Source organism: Fringilla coelebs, assembly GCF_963513975.1.
Source record: "Fringilla coelebs genome assembly, chromosome: 1".
Lineage (NCBI taxonomy): Eukaryota > Metazoa > Chordata > Aves > Passeriformes > Fringillidae > Fringilla > Fringilla coelebs.
In genome coordinates this window covers 19289036-19305981 of record NC_140028.1, presented here as the reverse complement: position 1 = coordinate 19305981, position 16946 = coordinate 19289036, and the positions used below count along the sequence as shown (strand labels likewise).

Below are 16946 nucleotides of genomic sequence, written 5' to 3'. Positions count from 1 at the left end.
ATTGGTAGTAAATAAGGCTGTTTTGCCCATGACAGTAACTGATGAGTGATCTCCCTGTCTTTATCTCAACCAGGAGTTTTTCATCATATTTTCTCCCTGTTCTGATGATGAGGGGGAGTGAGAGAATGTCTGGGTGGGCGTCTGGCGTCCCAGACAAGGTCAGCTCACCACACACGCTCTCTGACATACTGAACTGCTAAACCCAGTGACTTTAGGTGCTGAGTCCCCGTGTGACAGAAAGGGAACACTGGAACTACTTCCCAACTCTCAATTTACTGCTTAAAAAGTTGTGTTGGTAAATAGTTTTTTCATCAGCTTAAACATAAACCCCAAATGTTTACCATAGACTTCTTAAAATGGAGCATGGCTACAAGTATGCTATAGAGTAGAAAAGGAGAGAAAGATCCTTCTACATGCCTTTGAATCCATTAAAATTAGAAAGATGAACCAATGAAAATTTTCTGTTTCTGAGGTACTTTAAGGCAGTAGAAAATCTCATTATTTAATATTTTTCTACTTGAAAATGTTCTTAAAATTATCCCTATGCTTTCAGGTAGCAGGAACTGTGATCATATGACTAAGTTGTCATGAAGCAGAGTAAGATGGATTTACAGTTAATATGAAAAGTGGTAAAAATCAATTTACATTTATCATACATAATACATCCCAGTTGTTTTACTGAGTTCATAAACATTACCTATGCTGTCCACTTACCATATTTGCTCCTTTCATCAGTTGCTTAAAACAAAGTATACACAGACCACTTTGTAATGAACAGGGAAAGAAACCAATTACTCACTCTTACCTATTTTTCTCATGAATTTTTAGGATTTCATGTGTCTGTTGTAGCAGCTGTTTTTCTAGCTTGTATGTTGACAGGGAATTTTCCAGTAGCTGAATTTCAAGTCTGGATGTTTGATTTAGCACCTTAAGGATAAATTAAAAACATTAATGTTCAAATTGTCCTGGATATCTTGTTTTAACAGTGTAATATAATAATTTAATTCTGATTTGATGATTTGTCAAAAATTGTTTCCAAATCCTTTTTTAACCTCGGCTGCTCAGCTGGTGCAGATGAACTCAATCAAACTACACTGATATGTACCAGCTGATATTCTGGCACTCTGAAACTGTAGGATAGTAATAGATCAGCAGAAAGAGGCAAGGTGACTGCCAGACAAGCTTCATTTCAATAGAAAAAACAAGAGACGTGCCACAGACATGCATTCCTACAAAGCATGCTTAAACCAGGAAAGTGCAAGAGTTCTTGGAATGAAGTCAGTGTTGAATCTGCTATTTTGTAAATAGAGCTCCTTCTTTAACTTTCCCCTGCATTCTCTCTTTTGTGGTGTTGGTAGTACAGTGCCTTATTTTTGTTTGAAATCACTGACATTCACAGAGCAATCTGAATTGTCCATTTTTGTTGTCCTACAGGGCTTGAGAAACTGGGAAATGATTGATATACAACAATAAAGATCAAAAGCTGTGATTTATCCTGGTACTCATTATTTAGCCTGACACTTGTATCATTGACAATAGTTAGCTGTTTATTGAAAGTCAAATGCTGATTTAGTTTCCTGGGCAGTCCTACCTTTGTTGCACACACAGAGCTAAATGTACTAACCAAATGAAATCAAAAGAAAAACACATAACAAGGGTCAATCATCAATGCTGTTATTACCAAGTAACAAAGTGCATTTCCTGGACCCCTGTGTTGAAATGTTTTGTGCGGTAATGCATTAGAAAGGAAAGAGTTTGGGAAACGTTCTCTGCAATTAGCAGCTTTTTGAAATCCATGCTGGGAACATACCTGGGTTTCAACATCCGTGAGTTTTCGTGTCTGCTCTGCTGTCTGGCTGAGGAGGCTGGTCCCTATCTCGAGCATGGTAGCAGTGTGGTTCTGCACAGCATTCTGCTGCAGCTGAACCATCTCTGATTTCATGTTTTCCACAATGTAGTTCTCAAGCTGTAAAAGAAAAAACGTTGTAGCTGTAGTATTTTTTTACCTGTTTAGGCATTCTGGTGTCACAAAGGGTGCATAGTTGGCATTCTCGTCAAAAGCAGAAATTTTAATATTTTCATGGGGGATCTCAAGTTGACCATATGACTGTTGGGGTAGGGATCTGATTATCTTCCCCTTTCAGTTAGAGTCCCAAGATTTTTCCCAAGTATCATGGTCTGTGTCAAGGTTGCAGTGAACATTTGTCATGGAGATAGCAGCTTCAAAATGAAACCCTAAAAGAGCAAAGCATACCAGAGGAAAACATAAAACCCTGTTTGTACCTCATAACTTACATGTGAGTCTTCCATGGAAGAGATCCTACCATATCCTACATCCCCTGGTTTATGTCTGTCCTTCAGGAATATGATTTTTTAATTCAGTTTAATCCCCCTAATGATTTTTAGAAAGTCAGAATAAACACAGCTTGATTTAATTGAGGTCAAAAATTTGTAAAGGAATGGTGACACTGTCATGCCAATAAAAGAAGGAAGTTGTTGGCCAAAAAGCATAGAAAGCTGGTTTGCTCCTTTGCTTTTTTGGTCTTGATATTTGGTTTTAATTGGCAAATTCTTGAACAGAATCTGAACAAGAACCCTCTAAATAAATTAAGTACCCCAGAGAGAGGTGCTTTTTGTTCCAGTTTGTTTTAGTCTGTGTAGGCAGAATCATTCCCTTCTAGATGACAGTGTCCTTGCCCTGCCACAGCAGGCCATAAACCCAGGGCTAGTCTACAGTGTGAGATTGTTTCTTACTTATATAAGCACTGGTCTGTCTTGATGTCCTCCATAAAGCTTTAACATAAAGATAGGGGGCCTGGAACATAGTTTTCAGTACCTACCACTGAAATAACCAGTTGGAGCCCAGCTGGTTTAAACCCAGTGAAGATTTAGTCCTTAGTTAGTAATTAGTCACTTTGACAGGTAAGTTGCACGACTAAATAGTAAGAACCAGATGGAGTCGATTTAAATACTGCAAAAAGGAGTGGTAGTCAGATATAGAGTGTGATTAGTAAGAATGGCTGTTTTCATTTTATCTATAGATATAACTGTGCCTTGGGGCCATGACTTTTAGATATTCTAATGAGTCACTTCAGTTGAGCTCACAAAATATTTATTGCAAGTTTGATCATTTATGTGCACCTACTAGTTTTATGAATATTATTACAGAAATAGGACACTGCCACAGTATAAAATATTTTCTGCATAAGACAGTTGTTGATGTTTTATTTGTTTATTTGCTTATCCCAGTATGAAGAAACATTAACCATCATGGTCAAAACTGAAGTGGATGTCCTATGGTTTCAGAAAACAAAAAAGTTTCCTTGAATTGCCAGGTAACCACTCTGGGCTGAAAATCTGGAGAGTGTTTCAAAGGGTTGGTAACATTTATTTTTTAATAGTTTGGTAAGTATTTAAATGAGATTTAACAACCAAAGAAAACTGTGTATTGCAAAGTGATGCCTGCAATGCATATCTCCATTTTCGCCTCCCAGTGTAAGTTTAATGCTTTGATTTAGGTTGTACTGTGAGACATTTCACAGATATTAAACTGATTCAAGAAAGAATTTATTGATCCATTGCATTTCTATAGCATTATTTTATTTTCAGAAGTATTTTGCCTGTATACATTTTTCTTATAATTTATTTTTACTCACACTTTACTTCTCATTTTTCTAAACAGTTTTGGTTTTCCCCCCCAAACTATCTCTTGATTGCAAATAGTCCCTGTGAATGAGCCCCATAAGCTGGGTGCTTGTCCTTTTCCATATTCAGGTCCAGAATATGGAGACTGATTCTGGAACAGCTGAACAAGTTCAATTCCTCTGGTGAATTTTGCTTCCCAATGAAACACAGGTTCCTCAATCATGGCCCTGCTCATGACAGGTTACCAACACACACATTTCCTCACATCCAATGTCTTTTGTTTGCAGATAGAAACACAGCATGTCTGTGCTGTAGCCGAGCAGGGCTTGATTTGCTAGCCTGGAGCTTTCTGAAACTGCCTTGCTGTACCTGAGGAATGTGGTGAATATGTGCAATGAATGCCTCTGAAAACCGCTGCAAAAATGGTAACACATTTTAGCATTTGTTACACATCAGAAATTAGATGTTTTCACATAAAAATGCCCACAGATAGGGAAATAAATACAAAAAAGAAATGTATGTTTTTAAAGGAATTTTCTTTGCCTTATACTTTAATCACAGAGTGGATTGTGATTGTGATTGCATCTGTGTGGAGCTACAGCAGATTTGACTAGCAAAAACACAATCACAGATTGAGGCATATTGTATAACTCGTACTTTTAATTATTCCAGTCTAACACTATCCCCATGGTATCCAGTCTTTGGCAATTGCCCTCCGTTACTCACCCCTAAAACAGTCTCAAATTGGATCTGAGAGTGACTCTTTATAACAACAAAGCTGACTTTCCTGTTTCAGAATTACTCATTAAATGCGTTTGTAAATGTTTGCTGTTCAGAATGCAGCCATAATAGTTTCTGTGAGCCCATCTCCAGAGAATCAAGAGCTATTCATTCATGCAAAGGAGGGTTGAACAAAAACTGAAATAATATACAGGTCTTGTTACATTAATTCCCCTTCCTTCCTCCCTTTACCTACTTCATTCAGTTTGCTCTGTAGATTTATTGGTTGCAATACTGGCCCTGCTAAAATCAATGCCAAAATTACCATTGGCTTCAATAGGCCAAGATTTCACCTTATATTTTTATTGCAGGAAGCCAACAATTTACCAGGTTCATTATGACCAAGCATGGAATTTCATCTGAAGCCTTGCCTTCTCTGGAGGCCTTGGATTAAGCACAAGAACTGAGCTTTCTTTGGGGCTAGTTAAGAGCAATAGCATCTATTTACTAGGTGATAAAAGGATCCTCACAGGTGGCCTCACCAGAGATTTGACACGGGAAACCTATTCACGGAGCAAATTAAAGAACATTTAGAGGTTAAGTAATTTTCTAGAACTCCTTCATCCTATAATTATGTTAAATTCAATTCCTCCAGACCCTCTGAATTAAGCAAGTCTTTAAATTACTCTATCTACTTATTTCAGCTACTTTTTTTTTTCAAAAGTGAAACAGAATTATATTCCGCATTCCTTTCCCCTCATCCCACCTCTCCAACTATATTGGTTTCCACAGTAAATTGATGTCCTTGTTATTAATGTGGCTGCATCTGCTTTCAGTAAGACTCATTACATTGCAGAGGAGTTATGGGTAATGCTGAATTACCAGTGGGATGCACAAGAACGTTGTAACATTCTCAGAAATAAAACTGTCAGATGATTCAGTGTTATTGGTTAATAAACATTCCAGAGGATTATATATTAAAAGTATCTAGCCTTTTCTGGACAATGTCTATTGAATAGCCTTCATAGAAATGACCAAAACACTAATAGAACTACTAAGATGGAAAGGGTAACTTAGGGTCTATATAATGATAAGTGTTTGTGGCAGATGGTTTATAAATAGAATAAGAGCTTTTTCTTTTACTTTGATCAAGTAATGCTGGTCCCAGGTAAGAGCTATATGTTAAGAATTTATACGATTCCCCGAAGACGTTTTCATACAGTGCCTTACAACGAGACTAAAAGTTAAAGTAACCATAGGCTGTCCTCCTCCCACCATAGACTGCACATCATTTGGAAATACAGAAAGATAATGTCCAGTGTTATTTTGTAAGAGTGGTTTTGTGTTGTCTTGTTTTGCAAACATGAATAAGTGTTAGTAATGCTCCACCACAACCCCACCAATGAAAGTTCAGTTCTTCTTTCTTTATTTTTCTATTTGAGGGAAGGTCATACCTCCCCACAGTGACAAACTGCCTCAGGGAGTGAGATAGAAAAGTGACATTTTATGTGAATTGTGTTTTATAAATACACAAATAGCCTTAGTGGGAATAAGCTGGAAGAAGCAGAAATGTATAGAATACCTTAGAATTTCTTTTAGATTTGAAGAAGTAGAAAGGGGTTAGGAAAGACTTTATCACTGAGAAAAGTTATTTTATTCATTTATTGAAAAAGCCAATATTGCATTTATTTAAAAATATATTCTATAGGCTATTTTTCAATGAGGGAAATTTGATAAAATGGTTTATTTTTCAATTATTCAACCTTCATGTATTACAAATCCAATGAGTAGAGAACCACAATCCATGCACAATTTCTGTTGGTATATGATTGCTGGGAATCAAGGATGAATGAACAATGAACATGGATGGCACATAAAGGCAATGAATATGCACAGTTGCTAAAACTCTAATCTGTACCACTTTTGAAACAACCTTACCTGATTACCTACATTAAGATGATACAGGATCATATGGATAACTTCAGTAAAATTATGAAAACAACCTCGCAAGCTGAAGTGAAACCTTGAAGTGACTGCTACAAAAATTGGACTCATAGAAAGGCACGTTGGGATATGTGGTATATGGGGCTTTCACAAAATCATTGGTTATGAAATATACTGGTTATGAAATGCATTGGTTATGAAATATGTTTGTGGGTTTCAATTCTAAGAGGAACCAGAAAACTAATCCACCAAATCCATATGTAGTCAAACAAACTCTTATAAGAAAATCTGGCTGTAAAAACAGTATTTCCTTTCTTTTTTTTTTTTAATTCAATGTACCCAGATTTCTAGCCTTCAAGCAGCAAGAATATAAGCCTGTTCGTTTTTCAGTTGCATGGTAATAAAAGTAAATATTAGCATGATACTTGCACAATTATTCTGTACTTGTTTCTGAATTTTCATAAGTTTCTGCAATATTGCAACTTATAGTGTGGTTTCCCAAATTCCGTTCCTGACAGAGAAACAAGCAATGACTTGCAGGGAATGTATGTTAATTTCTGAACTGAAACATTGGATTGTTTTTTCCAAACCAAATGTTCCAAACACATAAATGATACTTTTCCTTTAATCCTTGATTCTTGAATGTCTGAATCTTTGGGATATCATATGTTTACTGTCTGGCTATAAGGCATAATTCAATAGATGCAATTCCACTGTGACCAGTGAAACCACAGCTGCATTCTCCTCACACAACGACTAAACACTGATTCAGCCCCAGCTGAGTGATACTGAGATTTCTTGTCTGGTTGATTTCCAATATACTAATGACACTTGTCCTCATGGAGGTTGAGCTTGGGTTTATATCCTCCTTCAGTAAAATAAAAGTGTGCTATAAATGTAGAAGAATCTTTTTGCAAGCTAAAAACCAAACAAACCAAAACCCCAAATCAAGCAGGTTTTCCTCTTCAGATAAAGACCAGACATCTTTTTGTCAGAAGAAGTCAGGGATAGCACATGTATGAGATTGTTCCAGAACAGGTGAAGTAATCTTTCTGCTGCATGCATCATCAGTATAGTGTCTGCAGCAGTTTTGTTTTCAGTTCTGTATTTGCAGCTCAAGATGTACATTATTTGGAACAGTGTACAGAAGGCCAAGAGTTGTCATAAATTAAAAAATTGAAAGACTGAGAACTGCTCACCTTGATAGGAAGGCTAACAAGAAAATAACTTAATGGACTAACATGAAAATGAAAAGTGCATAACCTGTTTCCCACATCCATGAAGCTTCAGTATTGGAAGTTTAATTTTTACACATTCAGTGAAAAGTCTTCTAACAGTACAGGTAAAAAAATATTGGTAGCGATTCTTCTGTGAGCAAACTGTGAAAAGTCCATTGCTGTGGAGAATATTTCAGGTAAAGATCAGACAAATTATGTCATTGTATAGCTCTTTCTAGTTATCTCGATTTCATTAATCATAGGTCTTTCTATTACTATGCTTCAGACCTAAGGTTGCAGGCTCAATATTTGTAATAAAACTCTATAGTAAAATCTCAGCTGAACTGAGAAAAAGTTTGGAAGACCAATCTCTTAATGAGATTTTTTGAAGGAAGTCAAGAGAACAGAGGAGTCCCATGAATTTAAATGACAAAAATTTAAAAAAACAACAAGCAAACAAAAAACAAAACCAAGAAAAGCAAGCCACACTTAATGATAAAAATAAAAGGAACTGTTCTGGGTACACCAAATCAATCAAATCAGGACATTCATTGAGGAAGTTTCTGAATGTATAATTATTCCTCCATAGGGTGGCACCCTGCAGAACCATCCGAGAAATTATTTCATGAACTACCCCTGCAATTATAAACTGGCGGAAATTTCCTAAACTCAAGTTACTTTTATTAAGCTGCTTTAAAAACTGCAATCTCTAAAAAATCAATTTGCAGATATCCAAGCTTATGTCAGTGGTGTCTTGGCATCTTTGTACCATTCAGTAAAGTACATAAAATGTAAGAGGTAGTAACTGATAATGATGGTGGAAGATCATGTTGTGTGGTATGCCACTAAAATCTTAGGAAACGGGAAAGGCAAGTATTTTTTTTATTAATGACTGTACTTTATTATTAATAGAAATACAAGATATGGGCAACACATAGTTCTTTGTTTCATGATATTTAAGGAAATTCCCAGATAGGTTTACCCAATAGTGTAATATTCAAATAGGAATTTCAGTTCCTCATTATGTGGCAAGAAATAGTTCCTTTTTTTTTTTTTTTGAAGTTTTATGTCATTCTAAAAACTTAGCCATTTCTAGACCTAAAACCCAAAAATCATTATGAAGGAAATGTTACTTGAAATGTCATTGATTACCTCTCCTACAAAAGAATACAAAACATGTAGGAATAAATTTAAATTAATTTAGTATGAATATTAGTCAATACAACTAATTTTTTAACTTTAAGGCTTAATAAAGTCAATTAGCAACATAACTGAGAATCACATCAAACATGATTAAATGGGTCCCACAAGGAAGCTTCTGATAACATTTAATCATAACAATATGTTTTAATTTTCTACTGATTAGTAAAATTTCTGGTTCACAGAATTATCTTGTTGAATAATAATGTTTATAAATTTTGTTACTGTGGAGATCATATTTTTCTTTCTTGATCATTTTTTAAAACATTTAATTTTATAAATTAAATTCATTTGGTTTTACAGTTGACTGAAAATCTGAACCATCCCCAATATACACTGGGAAAGGGAAGACATAGTTCTGAAAAATGCAACATCTGTCATATCACCCTAAGCACATTCACATCTGTGGGGATTTTTAAAAAATAACTTTCTATTAAAATGTGGAACTATTTAATTTTCTTTAGAAAATATACTTTTGGGGATGTCTAATTTTCAGAAACATTAATTTTGGAACAACTTCTGTGTAGAAGAGTATTTAAACACTTTTTGACTCATTCCTAGCTTATGTGTATATGACATAATCAAAATTAGTTCCACTGAAATATCTCCTTACTGCATTGAATATGGTTCTTGAAAAATGCAATCTTAAACTGCATAAATAGTTCTGGTTGCTGTATTCTCTGCCAGCTTAAATCTAAACTTTCAATGGACCTGGAAAGTTGGAATATAGTTTGGAATCTATATGTGTTATAGGAGATATTATAATGATTTAACATTGTACTACTTAATCTATTTTTAATTCTGCTTGGTTTCTGACACTCACCACTATGACATATGGGCACACCTTTCCAAGAAAGGTCGTGAAATTAAGACTCAATGATTTTATGCTCTAGTCTTTCAACAATTTTCTTTTTTTTTTTTTGTATTTATATATATATAGAGAGAGAGAGAGATATATATCTCACAGAAGCTGAATCTCTTTATTCATTGCCATGTGCTCTGCCTTCAGCTCTTAAGTTCTGTCTTAGGATCTTCCTGATGAAAAGATCACAAATTCTTTTTAATTACCATTTTTCTCTCTTTCCTGTGCAGGTTTCAGATTACCATTCTACCTTTCACTAACATGATATGAAGTCTCAAAGTCAACAGAAGATGCAGTACATTTTATGAACTGCCAACAAAGTCTCAATTTTTAATCCTTTTTGAAAGCTTAAACTGGAAGTTTAGATGGCATAAATCATAAGTTTAGATGCACTGAAACCACTGAAAATGCTGCAATTTCAGTACACTTGGGCCTAGAGGAATTTAAGGGCATCCCCTGGTCCAAAAACCAACTTCCTCACTCTTCTAGACAAATACTTATTTTTACCTTTATCCCAGAGAGATTGACACAACATCCACTCTAGGCATCCCATCAATCTTATAAACCAGAACTCATGATCTGTAGGGCACATGTTCACATCCTCCGTGTGTGTGCCTCTATCATAAATCACCCACTGGTGAGGAGAACTGAAACCTACCTCAGAGCTTTTCCTAGGTGATAGGGAGTAATGAAAGCTTCCTCAAGTTTGATTGTAACAGGAAATGCAAATCCTACTGTGCACTCCCTGTCCTATGGTGTCTCACTGGCACCTTGTAAGTTCTGAATTATGGTAGGGTTTTGCTTTGTTCAAAAAAACTGGTAAAGTGCAGGAACACTGTGTGTCCACAATTAGTGTTGATGCAGCTAACTTTACTTCAAAACACATGGAAAAAAAGAAACAGAACAAATCTGCATGGACAAAATGGTTCATGGTCTGCTTGAGAGCAGAGAATCCTGCTACCAACTTCTGACTCGCTAAAACCTTTGACAAGCTAGAGCAGCTGAGTGGACAAGCTATTTGTAAATAAATAGATTCCTCAACTCAACATATCTTATTTAGCAAAAAATGTTTAAAAAAAATCCTATCTAGACTACAAAGAATAATAATATTTTAATCAAGAACCCTGTCCTTTTCTTCTCCTTTCCTTGCCTAAAAATGATAAGTCTTATTTTGTTTTGCTTTGTGTCTTGCATTCAGCATTTGGCTCCAATAGCATGATTCTAGTTAATGTTGAAGATGTTGTTGTCCATTGGTACCTAATATAGCAAAGATCAAAACCTGTGTGCATTGTAAAATCCATTCCTCCATTCCCCTGCAGAAACCTGAAAGCTGCTGAATTTCTTCAGTCAATAAGGAATTAATATCTAGACAAGAGTTTACATATTCTCACACACAGTATTTATGTGCATAGATTTACATGAGAGCATATGTAATATCTCTTAAATTATGGGGTTTAATCTCTGTAGGCAGCAGTGCTCATTTGTGTCTTATAAATTTTGGCTATGTTTATGGTTCTCAACTTTTATTATAATAATCTGGACACAAGCACTTTAATGATATGTGTTCTTGATAAGTGGCAATGTTTACTTTAGTTTTAATACAGATATTTAAAAAATTGATACATGTCACTGGAATCACTTCATAATTTTAAAAAATTCATATAAGAAATACAAATAAATGAAATTTCTATAAATATCTATAGTAGTAAACTAAGAACTTCAATTTCCCACAGCACTATAAAAAAAGTTAACGGCTAGTACAAACTCCAACACCTTTTCTTCCCATTCTGGAAATTCTATATATATACCCATTAATCTCTAAGTGCCTCCAGACATACCTATAATTCTCAGCATTATAATGAATGTGTAACTGCATACCAGGGAGATGGTCCTGCCAAAATATGTGCAGCACACAAAAATTTAGTTTTTTCCCATGCTGATGGATCTGATTGCCTTCATACATGTCAAACAGTGTATTAAAATACATAAATAAAATCTTGCCAAATACTTCTTTCCAATAATTATTAAAATCTTAAAAATGCATAAAAATGTCAAATATTCAGTACACATGTGCATATGTTTACATATGCACATTCAGGTATGTATACATAAAATAAGGATGAGTTAATTCCACCAGATAGATTATGGAAACTGTTCTACAACTAGCATTGGAAATAACTGAAAGTCACTAAACACTATAATGAAATAACATGTATTTGAATTAGCCTGTAAAAAGACCAGGAAACTTAATAAGATAAAAGTGCCTTGGTTTATCTGAAATTATGTAGTTCGAGATATATATCCATTTATGGCTTTAACAATTGTACAGAAAGATAAGACTCATTTTATAGGAAATTTGAGAGCAGCCAAAGCACACGAAGGCAATTCTGGTCCCTCTTTTCATTACATTCCACTTGAGATTTTGAAAGAGAGAATCACATTTCCCTATAGTAAATGTGTGCTAAAACAATCTCCTTCATCCCCAGTTGCTGGAGTGAGATTCAGGGTATGATTAGAGGGATCAAATCCTTGCCCTGAGTTTACTTCTTGAATGCCACAATCTCTAATGAAAAATGTAGAACTGTGGGTTTCTCTAGGGAGCTCACACAGTGGAAATAAGCATTTTTATTTCCATTAACTGCTAAAGGAATAACCATACTGGAATTGCAATAATGAGGAGCAGAATTGGGCTGTTCTATGCTTAGCATTGAGCACAAGCTCAGCAGTAATAATAAGATAACTGGGTTGCAAAATCTCTTTTTTAATGTAGCTCTGAAGACTAAAAGCCATTTCGAATATTAAAATTTAGGGAAAATCTGAAAATAAAAATCTTTTGGAGATATTTCTGCACTTAAGTCCCAGTAAAGAGTACACAAATGAAAAGGAATGCTGGAATGATGGAAAAGTGTCTGTCCTAAAGCCTTATTTTTTGCCCCTTTTTTTGTTTTTTCTAGGACTTGGCAAGAATATTCCCTCCTACTTTGGTTTATCATACTCACAGCTCTTCCTGGAAGACGATGTTATTGTGATGCATTCTTTTGTAAGTCATGAAATCATAAGCTGAAGTGGGGAAGCTTTCAGCCTTTAATTACATGTCTCCTCACTCATTGTCATTCTCTTATTATGGCTGATGTAGAGTTTCTATTGTTGTCTTAACAAAGATAGGACAAATAAATTCATATCTGAACTACTAAGTCTGTCCATAAGCACTCATGCAGTACAGACATAACAAAAGATAGAGAAACAGTGACATATATTAGAAGTGGATTGGCAGACAAAGAGATGGGCAGTTTGGATGCAGAAATTTGAAAATACATCTGGTTTTACAAGGGAAAACAGAAGCCATCAAGCATATATTTGCAAACATTATACTTAATGGCTACAATTAGACATTAATTGTTTAAGACTCATGCTAGTTCAATACAAATTCAAATCATTACAACAAAAATAACAGTGAAGAGGAATGTTTTTAATTATTTTTTAGTAGCAAGAAGCTGTTCACATGTCTTTGATGTGTCCTTCAGATATTCTAAATATGAATATATTTCTGGTGATCCAGGAGTCCTGGCACCCACGCTGCTCCCGCATTCCCAGCGAAGTGGCAGGGTAGCTGTCAGGCTCACTCTGTCACTGATTAAGTTGCTACTTTTGTTTGCAAATTTCTACACAGTGTCCCTGTGCCCAAAGTGATAACGATCACAGTCATTTCCGATTTGCAGTCCTGGAACACGTACAGGACCTTGCCCTGACGGACCTTCACAGTTCACAAATATGAAGTGCCCGCCCTTCTGGCATGATTAATGGAGTGAAAACACAGAGCCATGAGTCAAAGATGAGACACACCAGTTATTACAAGTCTGAACTTCATTCTGATCTTACATGAATTCTTAGCATTTATCACTGGTTTTGCTCTCTTGCTCTTCCTTCACCAATGCTTTTAGTTTTACAATAAATCCCAAGTAGGTCACGCATAACAATAAGACCTAATGCTTCCTTGCCAAGTAAAACCACAGTCAGAAGGGTGGTTTAGTAATAACTCAGAAGCATTTACAATCTAATAAAAAATACATTGAACAAACCAACATATCAGAATAACAGGACTAGTAAGTAAAAGGAAAATATCCTAGGCCTTTAAAACATGCTGTAACTCTTCAGAATCAGAGATGACCAGGGCTCAAAATCAAATATAGATATTCTTAAACTTTCAAGTATTCCAAGTCAGGATTTTACTTCAATCTCATTTTCATAATGATAGCCATGTGGTACTGTTCTTCTCCCTCACGGGTAAGGAAAAATATCTGTTCTACTGACTTTGTAGTTGCTGTATATAAAAGCAGACTTTCAAGTCATTAGTTTAACCACATGTGCAGAACATATAGGAATTAGGATAACATTTCCCATGACTACAGCTATTTGATCTAAAGAAGAATTGACATCAATAATGCTCATATCTATCACACTTTGTAGTATAATAGTAGAGAACAAAGTGTTCATGAATCCCAAGGAAAGTTTGGCAGCTGTTTCAGTGAGCTGTAGCTTGCAATCATGTTAACAGTTATATATTCTGCCCGATAGCTGGCAATGATGTTTGTGCCCTGTAGTCAAAACTTTACAGCACAGTGAATTTTTCAGTGTTGGAAAGAGAGAAAAAATCTTGTCAGGTACTAAAGAAATGCTGTAACTATGACTCTGGCAAAGTCTCATTTGCTGCTCCTGTACAACCCATGGAAACTGGTTACTGAACCCCAATGTCACCTGCAAACTCCTGTGCCCAGAGAACAGAAAATCTAAATATAAGAAGCCATTAAATGTTCTGAAACAGGTATTCCCTTTTTAAGGACAAAGCTTTTCCATGCCTGGTATTGATGCTGATAGAAGCAGGTTGACTCTGTACCATGACTCTGGTCTGAAGGTATGACCAGATGAGGGGGGGCCAAGAGTGCCAAAGCCAGCTGAGCCATACAAGGGACCTGGGGGCAGCAGGTCAGGAAACTCCTGATTCCCCAATACATCCCTGTCTCATCTGCATCTGAATTAATTGCATTCAGGTAATGTCATGTTTTCAATTTCCATTTGGTCAAATAATATGGACTTAGGCAGATTTTTTGGGATGGCACAGTAAGCTTTTTTTGAGGGGGAGGGGATGGCACTGGAAGTCTGGAATTCTGACATATTAAAGTCAAGGAGATTTTGTGGGAGGTACCCACAATCCGGCCAGGGTGTCATTCCTGAGGCTTTCCTTTTTGACTTTCAGCTTCAGAACAGGTAAAAATGTCTTCCCAAAGCGATAGGAATGTTTTTATTTTTTATTTTTCTGGCTACAATTCTAATCTGCTCTAAAACCAAACATGGGGGCTTTTCCTTACTGTAAACCTATTAACATGGTATTCAAGATTATTTTCTTGTGAAAAGTACACTGCTGACATTACTGCCAGTGTAGACATAGGGGTTATTTAACCATTATTACATTTGGACTAAACTTCTAACTTCTAGACATGAAAAGAAAACTAAAACAGAAATGCTTCTGTTCCACTTGAAATAAATTACCATGCTACCACAAATTCCCAGCAGGAAAAGGGAAGGGGAGGTGTAAATTTCTTCACAATGTGTAGAATGTTTAATGGATTTCTGTGTGATAACAGTGGAATAGTGTCACTGTTCTTTTTGTCAGTGTAGAGACAAATAGTAGGAACACAGGACTTCATTTCTTTCTTTGCAAGTGGACTGTAAGGCCACCACAAAGATGTTTTCCTTAAAAGGAAGAATACAGAAAGGGTTATGTAAAATGAGCTGCAGAGTTCCAGTTGAGAACTGAACTTCCTGAAAGGTCAGGTGTTGGGGGTTCATTTGAAGCTTATCTTTTTGACTCTTTGTCATTCAAGAGCAGATCTTTCACAGCTGGCCAGAAGCAAGAGCTCTGCTTTCATGGGATCCCAAAAAAGGGATATTCCAAGCAGACCTGCTATCCACTGTTGCACATGAGAGAAGAATCATGGCATAAAAGCATCTTCCTCATTGTCATCCCCAAATCTGTGGTGATTGTGAGTAGAGGCTCATCTGGAACACTGCAACAGCTTGACCGATCTGAATGACTTTTCCAAGTAGGACTTCTACTTGCCAAAAAAGAAATCAACAAAAAAAATCTCAAATGTACTACAAAACTCTGCTATAGATGAAAATCCCTTATCCAAACATGCAGCTGAGTGTTTCACATGCAGTGAAAATGTGATTCTATTTCCTTTCCTTTACACTCTTGTTAATGTCTGTGTTAGTCTTTGTTACTTCAAGGTCCACCTTTACCCAAGATGGTTGCACAACTTTTCACTGGTGAACAACCTGCCTCTGTGAGTGAAAGAAGATTTTTGCAGAAACTATAAAGAAATCTCTCTAACTGGACCACTAAAATTCCCAAAATATATATTTTTCAACATTAAAAAAAAAGGTAAGAGAAAAGTAGACTAACTTTTTAATCTTGTATGACCTCCCAGACACTCGGTGCAGGTTAGGGACTGACTTAGTTAAATGTGAATATAATGCATTCATAATCCTGCTTCAATGTATGTTATGCAGAAGGGATGTAGACTCAGGATTACTGGTGGTTGGATCTGATTATTCCTGACACAGCTCAAAACAAGAGTTTAATCCATTCCCCACTTTCCTGGTGGTGACAGAGTACTCATGTATGTGGCAGTTAACTCTGAAATATCTAAGCAGCTTCTGTTTCCATCCTGCCAGAAAAGATTGTGTTCAACAGATTGGTCCATGAATTTATCAGGTAAAAAGAGGCTCACACTGATAACTCATCCACTGCTAAAATTAAGAGTGTGAGTCCCTGTTTAGAAACCAACTATAAAGCACATTGAAAATCAAGAAGTGGCTAAAAAAAAAGTGATGTTTGAACTTACAGCTTCCTGGCTTCTATGAGCTTTCCACAAGACTGCTAACTTGTCTGACAAGAAGTCTCTGATACACCTCTGAAATAATAACCTAAAACATGGGCTGTTCCAATAATTTTCATTAATAAGGCAGCTCTAACTTCTTTTGAAAATTATGTATTAACACATTTCTGGAGGTAGCACTGTGTGAACTATCAAAATCAGAGAGCTGCAGTTATATGTCACATAATTGCTGATAAAAAAAAAGGTTTTCTACCAGTTGTTTTTTACTTCAGTGCTGTTTTGCATTGGTTAATAAACAAATATTGTCATAAATGTGATGATTAAAACATGATGCCAGCTTCATTTGCCCTTTCATTGTCAAGGTGCTTCAGACAAATTATTAGTGACATGTAAAAGACATGAAATGATCAGTCACAACCAGGAAGAACACCTCTAGTGGTGGATGTGTTTCACTGACAT

At 35.9% G+C, this 16946-nt stretch overlaps 1 protein-coding gene across 1 annotated transcript in view; it reads right to left on the bottom strand.

Moving 5' to 3' along the window:
- Positions 1-16946, bottom strand: part of ANGPT1 (angiopoietin 1) — a gene marked incomplete at both ends in the record, with an annotated part of 153900 nt that overhangs the window by 78350 nt on the left and 58604 nt on the right. The window contains 2 exons of the mRNA XM_084225288.1: positions 806-927; positions 1811-1966. Of these exons, the coding sequence (XP_084081414.1) occupies positions 806-927; positions 1811-1966 (278 nt within the window). The remainder of the gene's footprint in view (positions 1-805; positions 928-1810; positions 1967-16946) is intronic.